A 16,487-nucleotide genomic window follows, 5' to 3' on the forward strand; every position below is an offset into this window, starting at 1 on the left:
AAACAGATAATCATCCACTATGTTACTGTAATTGGTATTAATCGGCGATATTTTTTTTTTTTCCCCTCCTAAAATAGTTTGTATTATTCTGTGGCTGCAGGGAAAAGGCGTTAAAAAGGGGACGCTGTCTCTTTAAGGCGTTAAAGGAGGCGTGTAGGGGACGTCGGCAAGACGCGTCCAGAGTCCTGTGAATGACTGCCGCTGCGTGTGGTTGTGTGACATTGTGACAGGACAAAACTCACCAGAACCAAACGGTTCGGATTCGCGTCTGCAGGTGAAGCAGAATCAAGAGGGAAGAGACTCGGGATCCGGAGATGAGTCACGGCGGCTGGTGTCTTTACTCACAGAGGAGCTGCGCGGCGCACCGCTCACTTTCATGAGATTACAAAACAGTCTGGCCACCCTGCAGCCAGCGTGTGAAACTCAGCCTGCCTGTGTGTGTGTTTTTTTTTTTGTTGTTGTTGTTGTTTTTCCCCACCTCAAATTTCAGAAGAATGTGTTCACCTTAAAGGCGTGAAACAAAAAAAAATTACTGTGAGCAGCTGCAGGTTTATCTCCTCCCGCATGATGTACACAATCACAAGAGGTCCCAGCAAACTGGTCACGCAGAGGAGAACAGGTGAGTCTCCTAACTTTCAGCACCCTCACACCTGCACTGTCCAGATAACTCGGGGGCGTTTTTTTAATCGTTTCTGCAGGACCCACTCAGCAGCTGGAGAGCAAAATAAATGACTTCAAGCACAAACAGACGTCCTGGAACATGCCCGAGTGAGCAAACCGATTCTTTTTACACTCGTTTAAAATTAGTGAAACCTTCAAGTTGCCAGAAATATGTGAGGGTGGGAGAGGGGAGAGGGGGGGGGGGTGTTTTTCTTTCACCTGCTTCCTAAACCTGAGGAACTTTCTGCCCGTCACGGTGTTTTCAAGTTGAATCTGGGTGCAGCAGTTAAAACCTCCTTAATCCAGAACACACCTCAGCTCTCTGCCTGTTGTTACCATGATGACTTTGAGGCAGCAGACGCGACCCTGAGTGTGTTTTGAGTGTGACCTTGGCAGCACATGCTCCCTCTCTCATTCAGCTGTTGCAATCTGACTTCTACCCAGTCAAGCGTGCTTGAGTTTAGGTTCAAAGGGCAACTTTTTTTTTTTTTTTTTTTTTTCCCCCCTTTTATTTTTAAACAAAATCTCTGATTTCTCTTTCCGCTTGTCAGCCTTCCTGCACCCAAGATAGTTTTCAACCGCCTGAACGGGAAGAAGCACCATCAGCCCGCTCAGCCGCTCCCCGCAGACAGCAGGCACGAGGAGGCTTTCTCCCCGGAGCACGAGGAAAACGTGAAGTTCATCTCCGAGGGTGAGGAGGAGGAAGACTAAACTGAGCTTTTCATCGTCTGCGCTGCTGGTTTCTGTGAATGACTTGGCTACTGTCAGTTTTTTTTTGTTTTTGTTTTGTTTTTTTAAAGGCAACGGATCAAACGCACCTCCTCCTCCTCCCCTTCCTTCCAAGGCGACTCCCACACAGCTGCTCTGACACTGATAGAGCAGAGAAACTCTCACACCCACATTTCACACTCGTCAGGGCAGAAGTGCTGAGTGGAGGGAAGGAGGGAGGGAGGGAAGCTTTTGATTTCAACCCACAAGATGCTCTGATTGGATTTTGAAGGGTAGAGAATTTGTTTGGGTCAAAACAGTCTGGGGTTGTTTTGTGGTTTTTTTGGGGGTTTTTTTCCAACATTCACAGAATCCCCGTGTCTCTAGGAAAACCTTGCTTGGCTCGGCTGTTTTTGCTTTCTGTGTCCTGCCAGTTGTTGGCATTGAAGCTCGGCCACAGCAGCCCATAAACAACTCCAGTAACCTTGTGTTTGATTGGACAAGGCTGTAAAGTGGAGCCAGCTCTGTAAAAAGAAAATACTGCCGTTTCATTCCCATCCAACCTCTTCAGTTTTTCACACAACGGCCACAAGCCTCAGTGTGTTTTAACAGACCATAACAAAGTAGTTTATGGTTTTTAAGAGGAAGGAAACTCTAGTCCAGTAAATAAACTCCCTCCAGAGGTCCTGCAAAATAAGTCCTGTGTGAAATGTAATCTGAGCATAAATGCACCTGTTCTGTGGAAGCTGCAGGTGCTCCCTAGAGAACATGTTAAACAATATTCGAAGCTTTGAATATCACGCAGAACAGTCAGAAAAAAGTGCGTGGCTCAATTACAAACGTGCCAAGGCAGGGCCTTTCTGAACTGACGGGTTGAACGAGGCCCAGCAGAGATCCAGAGTTCAGGAGGCAGACGACAGTCGGCGCTCCACCGATTTGGTCTCGCTTCCCAGGATGACCATCAATGTTTGTGAAATGGCCCTGTCAAAGTCCAGACCTTCATCCAATTTTGAATCTCTGGAAAGAATTGAAAGTTCAGACAGTCGGTGTTCAGCCTGACTGAGCTAGAGTTGTGATGCAAAGAGGAATTGGTGAAATCTTCCCAAATATTAATCATTTTAGTTTTTAAGACAATTTTCAGATTTGTAGATGTTTTTTTTTATAGAATGTATCGGTTTTCTATCACTTCATGGTACCTGGTCTATCATATAAATCCCATTGAAATATTGAAATACACTGAAGTTTGTGATTATGCTTTGGATACCGTTGTAAATCCCTGCAGCTACCATGGATTTAATCAGTCACACTGCATGTGGCTGAGACTCTGAATGATTAAAAATACTAACATTTCCCTGCAGTAGCCTTTGTTCTGGGGGACTTTACCCCTCCAACCCTAACCCTGTGGGTGTGTCACTTTGATGCAGAACTGTTTTCATATTTCTTTATTGAACACTAATTGTTAGGCATGCGGTTGCTAAAGAGAGCTGCTTTCATTCAGCCTGGCAGGAGGCGGTTCAGCAGGAGAAAGTTGGAGGAGAGCAGGACTCCCAGACGGCGGTTTACTACAAAGAAACGTCTGTTGGACCAGACATGGACGGTGAGTACAGCGGCTTCTCTTCTTCCTCCAGTTCGGCTACAAATACGTGAAACAGACAAATTATTCAAATGAAGAGCTAGCTTTGATTGTTTTTTTCTTTTTAATCATTTTTAAAAAGAAATTAAGAGGCATTTGCAAATGGTGTTTTGAATGTGGCCCTGTAGAAAATAAACTTGCACATTTTTTAAAGCCATTTTTTAAAAATTGCTTTATTCATAAGCTTAACACTAGAAGGCAAAACACATTTTAATATCCAGTTTTGAAGCTCATTGCAGTTAATAGGCAGTTATGTAGTTTCTGATTATGACCACAAGAGGGCAGTAAAAGCAGCAGAAAAAGTATGGAAAAATTTGTTTTTTGACTTAGTTTTTATTCCAATCACGATACTGAACAGCATGATTTTATGAATCTGTTTTGGAGTAAATTTCACAGCATGTCTTTAGATTTTATTTTAAACCGATGCGTCCAATCCTCCTCGTTTCTTCTTTGCCAGGCTTTGTGCCCATAGATCTGGATGAGTGGTGGGCCCAGCGCTTCTTGGCCAACATCGACAAGCTGTCCTGACGCTCCAGACTGGATCGGATGCTGTTTGCCAGTCAGGAGGTGAGAACTGAGAAACGGCTCACCGAGGGGAAACGAAGCCTGCTTCTGTAGGCGTGACGGCTCAGACGACCCCGGAGTGCTTTAGATGGTCCGACGGCGCTGGGACGCCAACCCCAAAGCTGCTGAGAGCTTCTTCAGTGTCTGAAAGACCGGATGCAGGATATGGTTTCTGGTGGTGTTGATGGTCACAGCAGAGACGGTTTGGATGCAGTAAAATTGTGTTTTTCCAAGACTTCTGGGTTTATCTTTGCTTTTTTTATTTCACTGCATTTGTGTTTTCCACTTTAATAGTTAAACAGCTTTATTTGGCAACTGATGGCACCATCCCTAATCTTAAATGTAGTTTATAAAATGTTTGGAGATTTAAATTTGAGAACAAGACGGGGGAAACTTTAAAACTGACTCGGCTTTCGCACACCAGACATGAACGGAATGTGAGTCCATCAAAAATAAACCAAGAAGTTCGTCTAAACTTCTCAAACACCACGACCAGGCAGAGAAACTTTGTTTTCATGCTGATTTGTGCAGCAACAAATTCCTCCACAGCAGTCTGGCTCGTTCTCCTGAACTGTCCTCGGTCAGCCTTTCTCGTTGCTGCGGATGCTTCGGGCGGCATCCGAACTGAGACGAGCCGTCAGTGTTTCTCCAGAGCTCTGGCCAGGAGCTCATTGAGGCGCGAAATCATCGGCCGGGGGTCGTCGTTCAGGCCGGCTGCAATCATGGCGTTGTCGTAGATCTGAAACGAGCGACGGTTTAGCATCACCTAATCGGTTCCAGCTGTAGATGTTTAACATTTTGTTTAAAACTAGACAGAAACAAGCATTGGTACCTGCTCCAGCAGCAAACCAGCCAGTTCAGAGTTTGTGTCCTTCAGCGAGTGCAGCTTCTTGATCAGATCGTGTCTAACGGGTGAGGAGAGGAATTCTGGTTAGAAATCCTCACTTGTTTCTTTTGAAACAAACAAAAACGGTGAAATCTGTGTCTTACCCGGCGTTGAGCTCCAGGGTGGGCTGCAGGATCTGGGCCCTCTCCTCAGCAGTGCGCGCCAGCTGTTGGGTTCGGAGGAAGTGGCGGGCCGCGCCCATTTCCAGCACCGTGATCATGGCGGGATGAGTGTCGAGACGAGGAGTCAGCTGAGCGTTGCCAAAAATAAAATGACATGGTTGTGGAATTATGGTTTCAGTTCAATCCTGCAACAGTATTTACATTTAGCACCACGGGGACACATTAAGGAAAATCATCCAAGGAGTTTGCTGAAATGACTACATCTGGGTTAAAAACTCTTCGGTGCATCATTCAAATTGGAAGACGAGTGGAAAGGCCAACAACTTTAGGGAGGGAACTGAACAGATGCTCCCATCATGCATAGTGGCGGCTCTACAAACCTGCGATGCCACAGGGAACGCCGGACACAATCAAAGCCAACAGTGGTCCAACAAAAATATTGGCACTAGTTTTGTTTCAAACTAGAAACGTATATTCCTTCATCATCACATAAAATACTGTAATAAAATAAATCAGTTTCATTTTGTGGTAAGATGACAACATGCCAGACATCTGATTTTCATGGAAAGATTATTTGGAACTTTTCCACCTTTGTTCCCTAAAGTTGACGTCATTCCTGCGGTTACCTTTATGTTTGTGACTCGGGGACCCAGAGCGTTCTTCATCCAGGCCATCAGGTCGTCCGCCTGCTCCTGCGTCAGCCGCTCAGACGCTGCGGTGGAGAACAAGGCCGGGGGTTTACAGCCGTGACAGAGATCACCGCCCGCTCCGCCCGACCTCCACCTGAAGGCGGGGCTCACCTGGCTTGCTCTCCTCAAACTTCTCCTCCTTGTAGTGATCCACCACGATGTCCGTCTCCACCGAGATCAGCTTCTTCTTGTCAAACTCCCTGAGGTGAAGCAGGGTCAGCTCGTCGAACTGCTCGTAGCAGAACAGGACCTGCGAGTGTCACCGAGTTAAACCTCATCTGGCCTCTCGCTGCACGAAAACATTTTCAGTCGCTCGTTCTGTCTCCCACCTCCATGTCTTTCTTCTTCATGGCCTCAAAATACGGCGAGTGCTCGGCCAGATGTCTGTTGGGGGCACACAGGTAGTAGATGTTGCGCGTGCCGGCCTTCATGCGGGATCCGTACTCCATCAGGTTGGTCTGCTGGCCGGCCGGCAAAGCGGACGACTCGAACCTCAGCAGCTTGGCGATGTCTTCCTGCAGAGCAGACAGATCAGCAGGTGAGGACAACGCTCCTCAAGAAAAAACCTGCTGTGCTGGGAGTAACGTGTCTAATGCAGCACCTTCACGTCCTGTTCCTGGGTGGTAACGATGCCCTCCCGCATGAAGAGCCCGTAGTCCTCAAAGAACTTGCTGTACTTCTCCGGGTCCTTCTTGCTTTGGTCCAGCAGGAAGCGGATCACTCGCTGCTGCAGGACATTTCGAAGCTTTCTGAAGGAGCAGATGCACATCAGCACATATGGTCAACCAGGATTGCCAAACGCTCCTCAAACTTTTTAAGATGGAAGGCCAACATTGATGGATCAATCTGGGACAAGATATCTGGCCAATCAATTAAATCCACCGGTTTGAGAAGAGCATTAAAACTCTTTGTTTTTAGCAATAGTTGTATTTAAAATAAATATCTAAATCCCAGAAAATGCGAACAAAAATCTGTACCAAAGGAGTTTAGAGAGGCAGATTTGTAGAAACCCGATATCAACCTTACAAATTAAGATTTTTAACAAGACAATAAACATCAATTTTTTTTAATGCAGTAAAGCTCCAGAACATTAATCTACCTGGACTGTAAGCTTTAAACCTAAAGATTCTCGGGGTGAGAATGAGCCACAATCAGAAACAAAGGTACAAAAGGTATGAATTGAAAAATACTTCACTCTACCTGATGAGGGTGCTCTCCTGCAGCAGTTCTCTGCTCAGGTTCAGGGGGATGTCTTCGCTGTCCACCACACCTGCAGTCGCAAAAAAAAAAAAACGGTTACATTCCTGAGGTGACGTGTGAGATGGAACTAAAAGGTGGAGCCGAGAAAACCGGCGGGCGGAAACGTTCGGGACGACGCAGAACCTCGAAGGAAGCGCAGCCACTTGGGCAGGATGTCGGTGGCTTTGGTCTGGATCAGGACCTTCCTGCTGTACAGAGCCACGCTGGAGCCCATCTCTCTGCTCACATCAAACATGCTGGGTTTCTGTCAGACGGGACCGGGATCCGTTCAGTTTTATACGATCATAGACCTAAAATTTCACCAAAACACCCCTCACCGCGTCAGGGACGTAAAAGATGCTTCGGATGTTGAGCGGCGCGTCGGCGCGGTAGTGCAGCGTGTAGCGCGGCTTATCGTAGGCCTGAGCAATGTAGCGGTAGAACTCCTCGTGCTGCCAGTCGCTGATTTCTTTAGGCTCCATCATCCACAGGGCCTGGTGGACAAAACCCATACGGTAAACACTTTTGAAAGCAGTCAAAAGGTTACAGAGTACTCAGTACGTTTTGCGTTAAAACACTGAAGATGACGGAAGGACCGAGGCTCACCTGCAGAGTGTTGAGCCTCCGTCCGTTCAGGAAGATGGGGAAACTCACAAAGTTGCTGTACTTTGTCACAACCTCTGAAACAGATTCATCGTGGAGTTGCTGTATGAATTTTATTGCACACAGTTGTGGTTCGGTAGATCGTGGTGCAGTTCGAGTTTTACCTTTAACTCTGTCCTCAGAGGAAAACTCCTTGCAGTCGTCTTTGAGGTGCAGCACGATTTTAGTTCCCTGTTGAACGCCGCTGGCTTCGGCGATCTCAAACTGTCCAGAGCTAAACGAGGAAGTGAAAATGTCAATTTGAAGTTTAACTGGTTTTTTTTTTTACAAATAAAAACAGAATAAACGTGGTTTCAGTGCTCTCACCCGTCAGAGGACCACTTGTATCCGGGAGCGTCCGGCTCTGCAGAGCGGGAGAAGACGTCCACACGGTCAGCCACCATGAAGGCGGAGTAGAAGCCAACACCAAACTGACCGATGATGGTGCTGCTGGCCTCGGCCTGGTTCTGCAGGGCATCTAAAAACGCCTGCAGTGAAGAGGGGAGAGAAGATGACGAGAAGGACGCAAACACATCAGTTACAGGACAAGTTCAACTTAGTTAATATAAACACACAGAGCCAAAGCTCAGTCACAAGAACGTTTATAGTCACATGCCTCCATAGCAACCACCATTGGGGTTCACTTTGCCGAACATGAGCACTGACCTTGGATCCAGAGCGGGCGATAGTACCCAGATTGGCCACCAGCTCCTCTTTGTTCATGCCAACTCCTGTGTCCTATCACAGAAGCACAATTTGTCACTAAAAAGTTAAATTCAACATGCAGCATCACACTACCACCACCAGATGGCAGCACATATGAGAGGTTACACAACAGAGCAGGGTGGTTTGTCATGTGTTTAATATCTGGAATGGTTAAAATGCTCCTATATCTTAACTTTATACAAACAAGTTTTCAAACCACTTGAACATTTCCAGTTTTTCATGCTACGGTCACCTAATTTGTAGAAGTTTTCAAAATGTAGGAATCTCTGAATATCAATTTTTCTCTAAATGTCTGAATTTTTTCATACATACCTAATTACAAAAAAAAAAAAATCCAACAATATTTAAATCGCATACAAAAGCAATAACAATAAATTTAAAGGCCAAGATAATTATCATCTGGCAGTAGATGTGGGTACCTGAATGGTAAAGGTTCCTTTAGCGCCATCAGTCTGCAGGTGGATTTCCATCGGAGCCGTTTCCCCGCCAGCTGTGATCAGTTTGTGTCGCAGCTTTTCCAAGGCGTCGCTCCCGTTAGAGATCAACTCCCTGATGAAAACCTGGTGGAATGAGGGTGAGTCAGGAAAAAGATGCAAAGGAGCGCTGACAACACTTGAACAAAGTGGAGGAAATGTCTTTCACAACTTCTTACCTCCTTCTCTGAGTACAAAGATCTGGCAACAATGTCCAGAAGTTTCTTTGTTTCAGCCTGAAATTCGTGTTTAGAGAAACTACCTGGAAAAAAATTTGAAAGAGTGACACAGAGCTTATGAGCCTTGAAGTTCAAGAAGGAGAGAAAGAATAACTTTGCAGCCGTTCAGGCACCTTGCACAGACTCCGCATCGGTGATGATGGTGTGTAGAGGTTCTTCTTCTGGCTCTTTCTCCACTTCCTGAGTGCTGTAGAAGGACTGCTGGCTGAAGCCCAGAGAGGACCACTGAGACCTCCACACAGCGGGCCGGCTGCTCCACCTCTGCTGCTGTCCAACCTGGAGATCTACTGACATGAAGAGCACAGGGAAGAAGGCTGCTTACAAAGCACAAATAAAGTATACACAACAAATATAGACATACACTTTGGACTTCTCGGGAACAGCTGTTTTGGCAGTCTCTTCAAATACTGTGTAAATTACGATGTTCTTTTTTCATATGCGATAGAAAGTTATATGTACGTTTAGCCACAGTCGGAGATGTTTCAGTGCAGCATCCAACAGGACATTTTAGTTATTTACAAACTGTATGGAGATGCTGTAATTATTATCATCACTCGTGCTCAGTTAAAAGCCTATTTTTACTACAACTGACCTTTTGTAGTTTGTGTAGTCTAAAACATAACGCCTCTATTTTAAAAAATACTTTTTTTTAACTTTATTTCTTGTGTAATAATATATTTTTATTTTGTACTGTCATGAGCTACAAAACATTTTATTTAAAAATATAACTTAGAATGTATCAGTTTCACTTGAATTAAATAATTAAACTTAACATTCAAATATAAGGAGTTGAATCGGTGTGTTTTTTCAGTTAATAGGCTTGCAAGGAGCTCAGTCAGTCTTTTTTTTTTTTTTTTTACTCGGTTTTTGTTTCCGAGTGAACAAAACACTAGCTGAAAACATGCAGTTCCCAGTTGATGGAGCGAGGCTAAGCTAACTGCGCCACCTGACATAACACTACCTACCTCGCGAGACATTTAGCGTGCTCAGTCCACGCGCACAAGACGTTAACCGTAAATTGGTCCTGTGAGAAGAACCGAGGATGAGCCGAGCCAGGCCGAGGCAGCGGGACATATTGAGAGATATTAAGCTTGTGGAGACCCAAAGTCACCGGACTGGGGGAGACACGCTGACCGGTGAAGACCGAAAATAAGGCTGCGCTTGAAAATGACATCACCAGGGTGACTAGAAATATGCCTGATGAGAATTGGAGAAGGAAGGTTTTGTATTATTTCTGTTTGAAAGCAAATTTATAAACATCTGTAGTTTTAATAAGTGTTTCATTAAAGGCATTTTTTTTTGTTTTGCATTCATTTTGAGAAGTTAATGTTAACTACACTGCTCAAAAAAATAAAGGGAACACTTAAACAACACAATATAACTCCAAGTAAATAAAACTTCTGTGAAATCAAAATGTCCACTTAGGAAGCAACACTGATCGACAATCAATTTCCCCTGCTGTTGTGCAAATGGAATAGACAACAGATGGAAATTATTGGCAATTAACAAGACACACTCAATAAAGGAGCGGTTCTGCAGGTGGGGACCACAGACCACTTCTCAGTACCTATGCTGTCTGGGTGATGTTTTGGTCAGTTTTGAATGTTGGTGGTGTTTTCACACTCGGGTAGCATGAGACGGACTCTACAACTCACACAAGTGGCTCAGGTAGTGCAGCTCATCCAGGATGGCACATCAATGCGAGCTGTGGCAAGAAGGTTTGCTGTGTCTGTCAGCGTAGTGTCCAGAGGCTGGAGGCGCTACCAGGAGCCAGGCCAGTACACCAGGAGACGTGGAGGAGGCCGTAGGAGGGCAACAACCCAGCAGCAGGACCGCTACCTCCGCCTTTGTGCAAGAAGGAACAGGAGGAGCACTGCCAGAGCCCTGCAAAATGACCTCCAGCAGGCCACAAATGTGCATGTGTCTGCACAAACTGTTAAAAACCGACTCCATGAGGATGGTATGAGGGCCCCACGTCCACAGATGGGGGTTGTGCTCAGCCCAACACCGTGCAGGACGCTTGGCATTTGCCAGAGAACATCAGGATGGGCAAATTCGCCACTGGCGCCTTGTGCTCTAAACAGATGAAAGCAGGTTCACACTGAGCACATGTGACAGAGTCTGGAGACGCCGTGGAGAGCGGTCTGCTGCCTGCAACATCCTTCAGCATGACCGGTTTGGCAGTGGGTCAGTAATGGTGTGGGGTGGCATTTCTTTGGAGGGCCGCACAGCCCTCCATGTGCTCACCAGAGGTAGCCTGACTTCCATTAGGTACCGAGATGAGATCCTCAGACCCCTTGTGAGACCATATGGTGGTGCGGTTGGCCCTGGGTTCCTCCTACTGCAGGACAATGCTAGACCTCATGTGGCTGGAGTGTGTCGGCAGTTCCTGCAAGATGATGGCATTGAAGCTATGGACTGGCCCGCCTGTTCCCCAGACCTGAAGCACATTGAGCACATCTGGGACATCATGTCTCGCTCCATCCACCAACGTCACGTTGCACCACAGACTGTCCAGGAGTTGGCGGATGCTTTAGTCCAGGTCTGGGAGGAGATCCCTCAGGAGACCATCCGCCACCTCATCAGGAGCATGCCCAGGCATTGTAGGGAGGTCATACAGGCACGTGGAGGCCACACACAACACTGAGCCTCATTTGGACTTGTTTTAAGGACATTACATTAAAGTTGGATCAGCCTGTAGTGTGTTTTTTCACTTTAATTTTGTGTGTGGCTCCAAATCCAGGCCTCCATTGGTTAATAAATTTGATTTCCATTGATGATTTTTGTTGTCAGCACATTCAACTTTGTACAGAACAAAGTATTCAATGAGAATATTTCATTCATTCAGATCTAGGATGTGTTAGTTGAGTGTTCCCTTTATTTTTTTTTTTAACAGTGTATTAAAGGATGCTAGTCCAGTGGTGTTGTTCTTCACTTGCACTGACAATAAAAACAGCTTGGTGATCAAATAAAGGCACTTCCCCATGTGAATCCAGTTTCCCCAACTCACTTTTATATATGGGGCGTATATTTGTACGAAACTGGCATATAATTGAGCCCAAAATAGCCTTGTCCAAAAGGTTACATAATCAAATTTTATTTGTATAGCACATTTCAGCAGCAAGGCATTTCAAAGTGCTTTACACAATTAAAATAAAAACAGAAATAAACAGTGAGAGAGATAAAAAAAACAAACATTAAAACCCACACCCTTTTAATGGTCCTATCACGACTACCTACTGATAACCAGGTAAAATAATTGGACCTATCCGAGTCGCCGTGCTGTAAAGTTGATAATATTTATTTATATATAACTCCAGGTCTCATTTGGCAGCTGGCACTGACTGTATACCATTTGACAACTCTAAATCTCTGGGGTTCCTCAAAGCTTCATTATCGTACCGCTTTTATTCAGCATTTATATCTTCCCACAGCTCCGATTACAATGAAGAGATTTAATATTCATATGCTGATGAGACAAAACTACTATGATCTTAGGGTAGTGTCCATAACATCAATACATTTCCTCCAGCTTGAGAAGGGAAGACATTGCTTTTGGTTTCAAAAATCCAAGTCTAGAGATCAGCACTGGTAAACTCATGAGATAAAATACTTTCCAACATACCTCAACACATACACTAGATTTCAGCACCCACAAAGATAAAAACCAAAACCGTCTACCAATTTTTTAATGTTTTTTTAAATACAATAATTGAGGATTTCTTGTCAAAACATGCCTGTTAAAATATTGGTGCACGCTTTTAATTTTCTCTGGTTTCGTTACGAGTGAGCTCATCCAAAATGGTGCTGCTAGTCCTGACCAAGAAATTACTACACTGGCTCACTGCTTGTAAAAGGATAAGTTTAAAATCTTAGTAGTTTATGAAGCACTGAATGATTTTGAGAGTAAACTCATTTGAGAGTTGCAGGTCAGGGATGGGAACCCTATGCAGAAACTGTTTAAGATCTGAGACTTAAAACCATAGTTTCCTGGATTGTTCATTTATAAAATAAAAGATTACTTTGCCAGTTAATTTGATCAAATCTTAACCCGTCTGTTTTAAATTTACGACATACATTTTCATGTGATGTTTAAATGCGGTCATTTCTCCCTCAATGCAAAATTTACTTGCTGTGCAAAACAAATCTGAAACCCAGAGAGAACTTTCATATTTTAGAGAAAAGGGTGACACCCTGCCTGGGTGAAAACGGTTTATGTAGTTGGTCCTGAAAGTGGAAAAAGGGTTAAGCTGCAGAGAATCATCAGAGAACCCCAGGCTGCGGCGTCCCAGACGGATTTGAAAATAGCTGTAAGGATTCTGTGACCACTTGGACGTAGAAGGATCTTTGTATCCTCCAGGAAGTGCCAGAGTGTCGCTGAGAAGGATGATGTCTGGGTTTCCCACCTGGACCGGCTGCCCTACGACTCGATCTTGGTTAAGTGGAAGACAAACAATGAATGGGACCAGAAGCGCAATTTCTAAAAGCTCTAAACAATCAGTTTCTTCCTAAAATGTTTTTCCACACACTTTCAATGTTTTAATTAAGAGACAGATTCTGTGGCACACAGGTTTATTTAACAATAAGGTATATAAGTACGAAATGAGCCATTTGAACCAGTTTATACAGTGATTTCATTCTCATTTTCTGCATATTTACAGTACTGTCTAGCTGCTTGATTTACATTAGAGAATAGTTCCTCATCAATTCAAGTTTAATGCGAGAGAAAAATGCTGCACAAAACTCTCCGAACACAAATCAGCAGTCAAACAATTACATATTTCCCACCACAGGCAAAACAGCTTCAGTACTTAATGACAATTTCTTTAGAATAAAGAACAGACAAAAGCAAGGTTTGAAAATCTGCAAGACAATCGCTGGGATCGGGCCAGGTAAAAAACATTCTGGCACCTGTGAACATGAACAAGTTTCAATGCAAGCTTCTCTTTCACCAGCATGTTGTGTTTGTGTGTGCAATAGGTATCCTAGATCTATACAAATACGTTAATCTCCTTTAGACTCTGCAAACAGGAAAGAAATTAAGGCTTTCCTAAAGGCAGTCCTTTTGAAAAAAAATGGCATATTAGAATAAATTAGCCAGGAACAGGAAAAAACTGAGAAACTGGCGAAAAACTTCACAGACAACTTTACAGACTTCGCAACACAAATACAATATTTATCTGCAAAGGTACAAAATAAGGATAATTTTTTTGTTGTTTTAAGATTTTTTTTTTAAAAAGTCAATTGCAAATCATAAAAGAAAAATAAAATAAACCAGCAAAGACCAGGGCGAATTCTTACAATGCTGGTCTGAACCAAAAAATATATTCTTTGTCTTAGTTTTCTTTTCAACAGCAATTATTAAATCACTCTGTTTTCAGAAAAAAGGAGTTTGTGGTGTAAGGAAAGTTCACAGTCCGGAGGCCTCCAAAGACTTTTTCTAAAATCAGTAAATAGAAAAAGAAAATCTCAGCGAGAAACTGGAGCAGGCCTTTCTTTCTGTCTCAAAATGCTACAATCCTTCAACGAACCTCTCTAGCGTGTCTCCTGTCGTGTCGCCCACCATGTTCATGTCGTTGCTCAGCCCTCCTCGGTTTGGTGTGTTCAGCTGTGGGAGCATTGCGCTTTGCTCAGGCGTTCCCATGTGTCCCTGGTCCATAGAGCCCGACATGGGGCCGAGGCTTGGGTGAGGGGAGCTGGAGTGGAGAGCCCCGTGCTGCGGCGAAGGCTGGGGTTGTATCCGCGGGGAGGAACCGGAATGGGGGGCTTGTTGTGAAGGTGGCCGGGGCGACTGCACCGGAGCCGGGGAGCGGACCTGGTTTCCCAGGGTGTTGGCCATGGTCTGACCAGGTAGATGAGCTCCAGGCTGGCCTTGGCCCTGCAGCAGATGAGGCTGAGGACTCATTGGGTTGGCCTGCCCAGGAGAGCCCATCTGCTGCTTCATCATCTGATGCTGAAGCATGCGCTGCTTGAGGTGGTTCGGGATCCCTTCCATACCCATGCCGGGCTGCCCCATCTGCGACATGGGAGGAACCGACCCCATCGGACCGGAGCCCCCTTGCATAGCCATCTGCTGATGCGCGCGGAGCTGGGAGAAGCCTTGGGGCCCCTGCTGCTGGGGGGGAAACTGGCTGTGGCCCTGAGGCATGGCCCCCTGCTGCTGCATCTGCTGCATCCGGAGCAGCTGTCTGTGGTACTGAGGGCTTCCGTTTTGAGCCGTATTCATCATCTGGCCTTGAGGACCCATCGGGGCCATACCCTGGGGGCCCACCAGCTGAGGAGGCTGCTGCTGCGGAGCCATCCCGGTCCTCTGCATTTGGTTCATAGCTGCCATGGCCTGCATCCCAGGCTGGGAGCCCAGCAGGACCTGAGGGTTCTGCTGCTGGACCTGTTGCTGTTGCTGCTGCTGCTGTGGTGCCGCCTGGCTGGCCTGGTACTTGGCCGCTCTCTGTTTGATGAAAGCCGCCATGAGGTGGGGATTGGACTTAAGAATGGTCAGCACCTGCTGCTGTTGCTGTGGGGAGCTTGGAGACTTGAGGGTGTGCAGTAGTTCCTGCACGGCACTTGGCGTAATATTTCCAGGCATTACCCGTGGCATGTTTGGCTGCTGCGGTGTCATTCCCTGTTGGGGGGGCCCCTGAGGAGGCATGACCCCAGGCATTTGGGGACCCGACTGCTGTGGGATCATTGGCCTCTGCATGAGCGGGGACTGCTGAGACATGGGGGTTCCCTGAGCCTGCTGGGAGGCCATGGGGCCTTGTTGAGGAGGGACCAGTGGCTGATGGCCTTGGGCATTCTGCATTCCCACACCCCACTGACCTTGCGACACAGCCTGCATCACCTGGGGGCCCCGGGGACCCGGCATCATCTGCATTTGGTTCTGAATGGGGCTCATCATGCGTGACTGGTTCATGGGCATCCCGTTCATGGCGTAACCTGGCTGCTGCTGCTGCTGTTGCTGCTGCTGCTGCTTCGCCTTTGCCGCCATCTCGATCTGTTGCGCCACCTTCATTGCTGCCAGCAGCTGCTGCTGCTGCTGCTGCTGTTGTTGCTGCGGCTGCTGAGGAGGAGGAGCCTGCTGCTGATGCGGCATGTTAGGCATAGGGGACAGCTGCTGATGGAGCGGCGATGACTGTGGCCCAGGTTTACCTTGCGGCACAGGCGTGGAGGGCTGACTGCTGCGGCCGTTGCTGGGGAACCCTTGGCCCATGTTGCCGGGGTTTGGTGGTTGTTGCTGCTGAGGGTGGTTAGGCATGGGCTGCGGAGTCTGGGGCGTGTTAGGTTGCTGCACAGACGTGGGGGTTTCTGGAGCAGATGAGGTAGGTGGAGATGGCATCGGCATACCTCTTCCAGCCATGGTGGCCATTCTGCGGCGCATCATCTGGGCCTGCTGCAGCCTGTGCTGCAACTGCTGCTGACGAAGCTTCTGCTTGATGTTGAGGCAGAACGGAACTGGACACTTGTTCTCCTGACAGTGCTTGGCATGGTAACAGCATAAAGCAATCAGCTGCTTGCACACTGGGCATCCACCGTTGGTCTTGCGCTTGCAGCCCTTAGTGTGCTGAACCACCCGCTTCATCTTCTGGCAGGACGCTAGTGAGCAGTTGGCGTTCCTGCACTGGCAGGCGTGCACCAGAGACTGGATGCAGCGCTGGATGCTGAGGCGCCGACTCTCCTGAGGACTCTTTGAGGCCTCGCCGCCCTGACTGTTGCTGTCGTCGTCGATACCCAGGCCCCACTTCACCATCTGGTGCTCGTGGCCCTTAGTGTTGTAGCAGTTAATGCACAGGTCATAGTCCTGATGACAGATGAGGAAATGCATGTTAAACTGGAGATCTGAGCATTTATCCAGTCTCTAAGCTCTTAAATGTAATACCATTTGAACTTTTTCTCGCATTTACCCGCA

The 16,487-nt window shown here is 46.5% G+C and overlaps 3 protein-coding genes across 9 annotated transcripts in view; 1 reads left to right on the forward strand and 2 right to left on the reverse strand.

Moving 5' to 3' along the window:
- Positions 1-113: 113 nt before the first annotated feature.
- Positions 114-3,800, forward strand: LOC145552552 (MAPK regulated corepressor interacting protein 2-like). Its single transcript, XM_081610024.1, has 5 exons — positions 114-619; positions 699-768; positions 1,212-1,351; positions 2,867-2,965; positions 3,459-3,800. The coding sequence occupies exons 1-5, from the start codon at positions 565-567 to the stop codon at positions 3,527-3,529; spliced, it is 435 nt and encodes a 144-aa protein (XP_081466150.1). The 5' UTR covers positions 114-564; the 3' UTR covers positions 3,530-3,800.
- Positions 3,157-9,747, reverse strand: trap1 (TNF receptor-associated protein 1). Of its 2 annotated transcripts, none has more exons than XM_008416712.3 (18): positions 9,547-9,747; positions 8,695-8,865; positions 8,522-8,604; positions 8,289-8,429; positions 7,810-7,881; positions 7,471-7,631; positions 7,269-7,378; positions 7,108-7,181; positions 6,840-6,995; positions 6,646-6,766; positions 6,463-6,532; positions 5,864-6,011; positions 5,592-5,777; positions 5,374-5,512; positions 5,200-5,285; positions 4,556-4,701; positions 4,398-4,470; positions 3,157-4,304 (listed from the first exon to the last, which is right to left on the reverse strand). In XM_008416712.3, the coding sequence occupies exons 1-18, from the start codon at positions 9,653-9,655 to the stop codon at positions 4,203-4,205; spliced, it is 2,148 nt and encodes a 715-aa protein (XP_008414934.2). In that variant the 5' UTR covers positions 9,656-9,747; the 3' UTR covers positions 3,157-4,202. The 2 variants fall into 2 exon arrangements, with proteins under 2 accessions (XP_008414934.2, XP_008414933.2); XM_008416711.3 differs by having other exon boundaries at positions 8,695-8,868.
- A 3,389-nt stretch (positions 9,748-13,136) lies between these two features.
- The window catches only part of crebbpb (CREB binding lysine acetyltransferase b), a 41,451-nt gene continuing 38,100 nt past the window's right edge, over positions 13,137-16,487 (reverse strand). For all 6 annotated transcript variants that reach the window (XM_081610021.1, XM_008416709.3, XM_081610020.1 and 3 more), the window contains exon 31: positions 13,137-16,379. In XM_081610021.1, the coding sequence (XP_081466147.1) occupies positions 14,094-16,379 (2,286 nt within the window). In that variant the 3' untranslated portion in view covers positions 13,137-14,093. The remainder of the gene's footprint in view (positions 16,380-16,487) is intronic.

The sequence above is a fragment of the Poecilia reticulata genome, chromosome 8 (genome assembly GCF_904066995.2).
Source record: "Poecilia reticulata chromosome 8, P_reticulata-male-v2, whole genome shotgun sequence".
NCBI classification, from domain to species: Eukaryota; Metazoa; Chordata; class Actinopteri; order Cyprinodontiformes; family Poeciliidae; genus Poecilia; species Poecilia reticulata.

What these genes read in the sequence shown, in the direction of transcription:
- LOC145552552 (XM_081610024.1), top strand. Translation starts at nt 565, where the DNA reads ATGATGTACACAATCACAAGAGGTCCCAGCAAACTGGTCACGCAGAGG. An exon ending in GGTCACGCAGAGGAGAACAG is followed by an intron (nt 620 to 698) that starts GTGAGTCTCCTA and finishes TCGTTTCTGCAG; the next exon opens with GACCCACTCAGCAGCTGGAG. An exon ending in TGTTGGACCAGACATGGACG is followed by an intron (nt 2,966 to 3,458) that starts GTGAGTACAGCG and finishes CTTCTTTGCCAG; the next exon opens with GCTTTGTGCCCATAGATCTG.
- trap1 (XM_008416711.3), bottom strand. Translation starts at nt 9,655, where the DNA reads ATGTCCCGCTGCCTCGGCCTGGCTCGGCTCATCCTCGGTTCTTCTCAC. An exon ending in TGAAGAAGAAAGACATGGAG is followed by an intron (nt 5,513 to 5,591) that starts GTGGGAGACAGA and finishes TGACACTCGCAG; the next exon opens with GTCCTGTTCTGCTACGAGCA. An exon ending in ACCCTGGAGCTCAACGCCGG is followed by an intron (nt 4,471 to 4,555) that starts GTAAGACACAGA and finishes CTCACCCGTTAG; the next exon opens with ACACGATCTGATCAAGAAGC.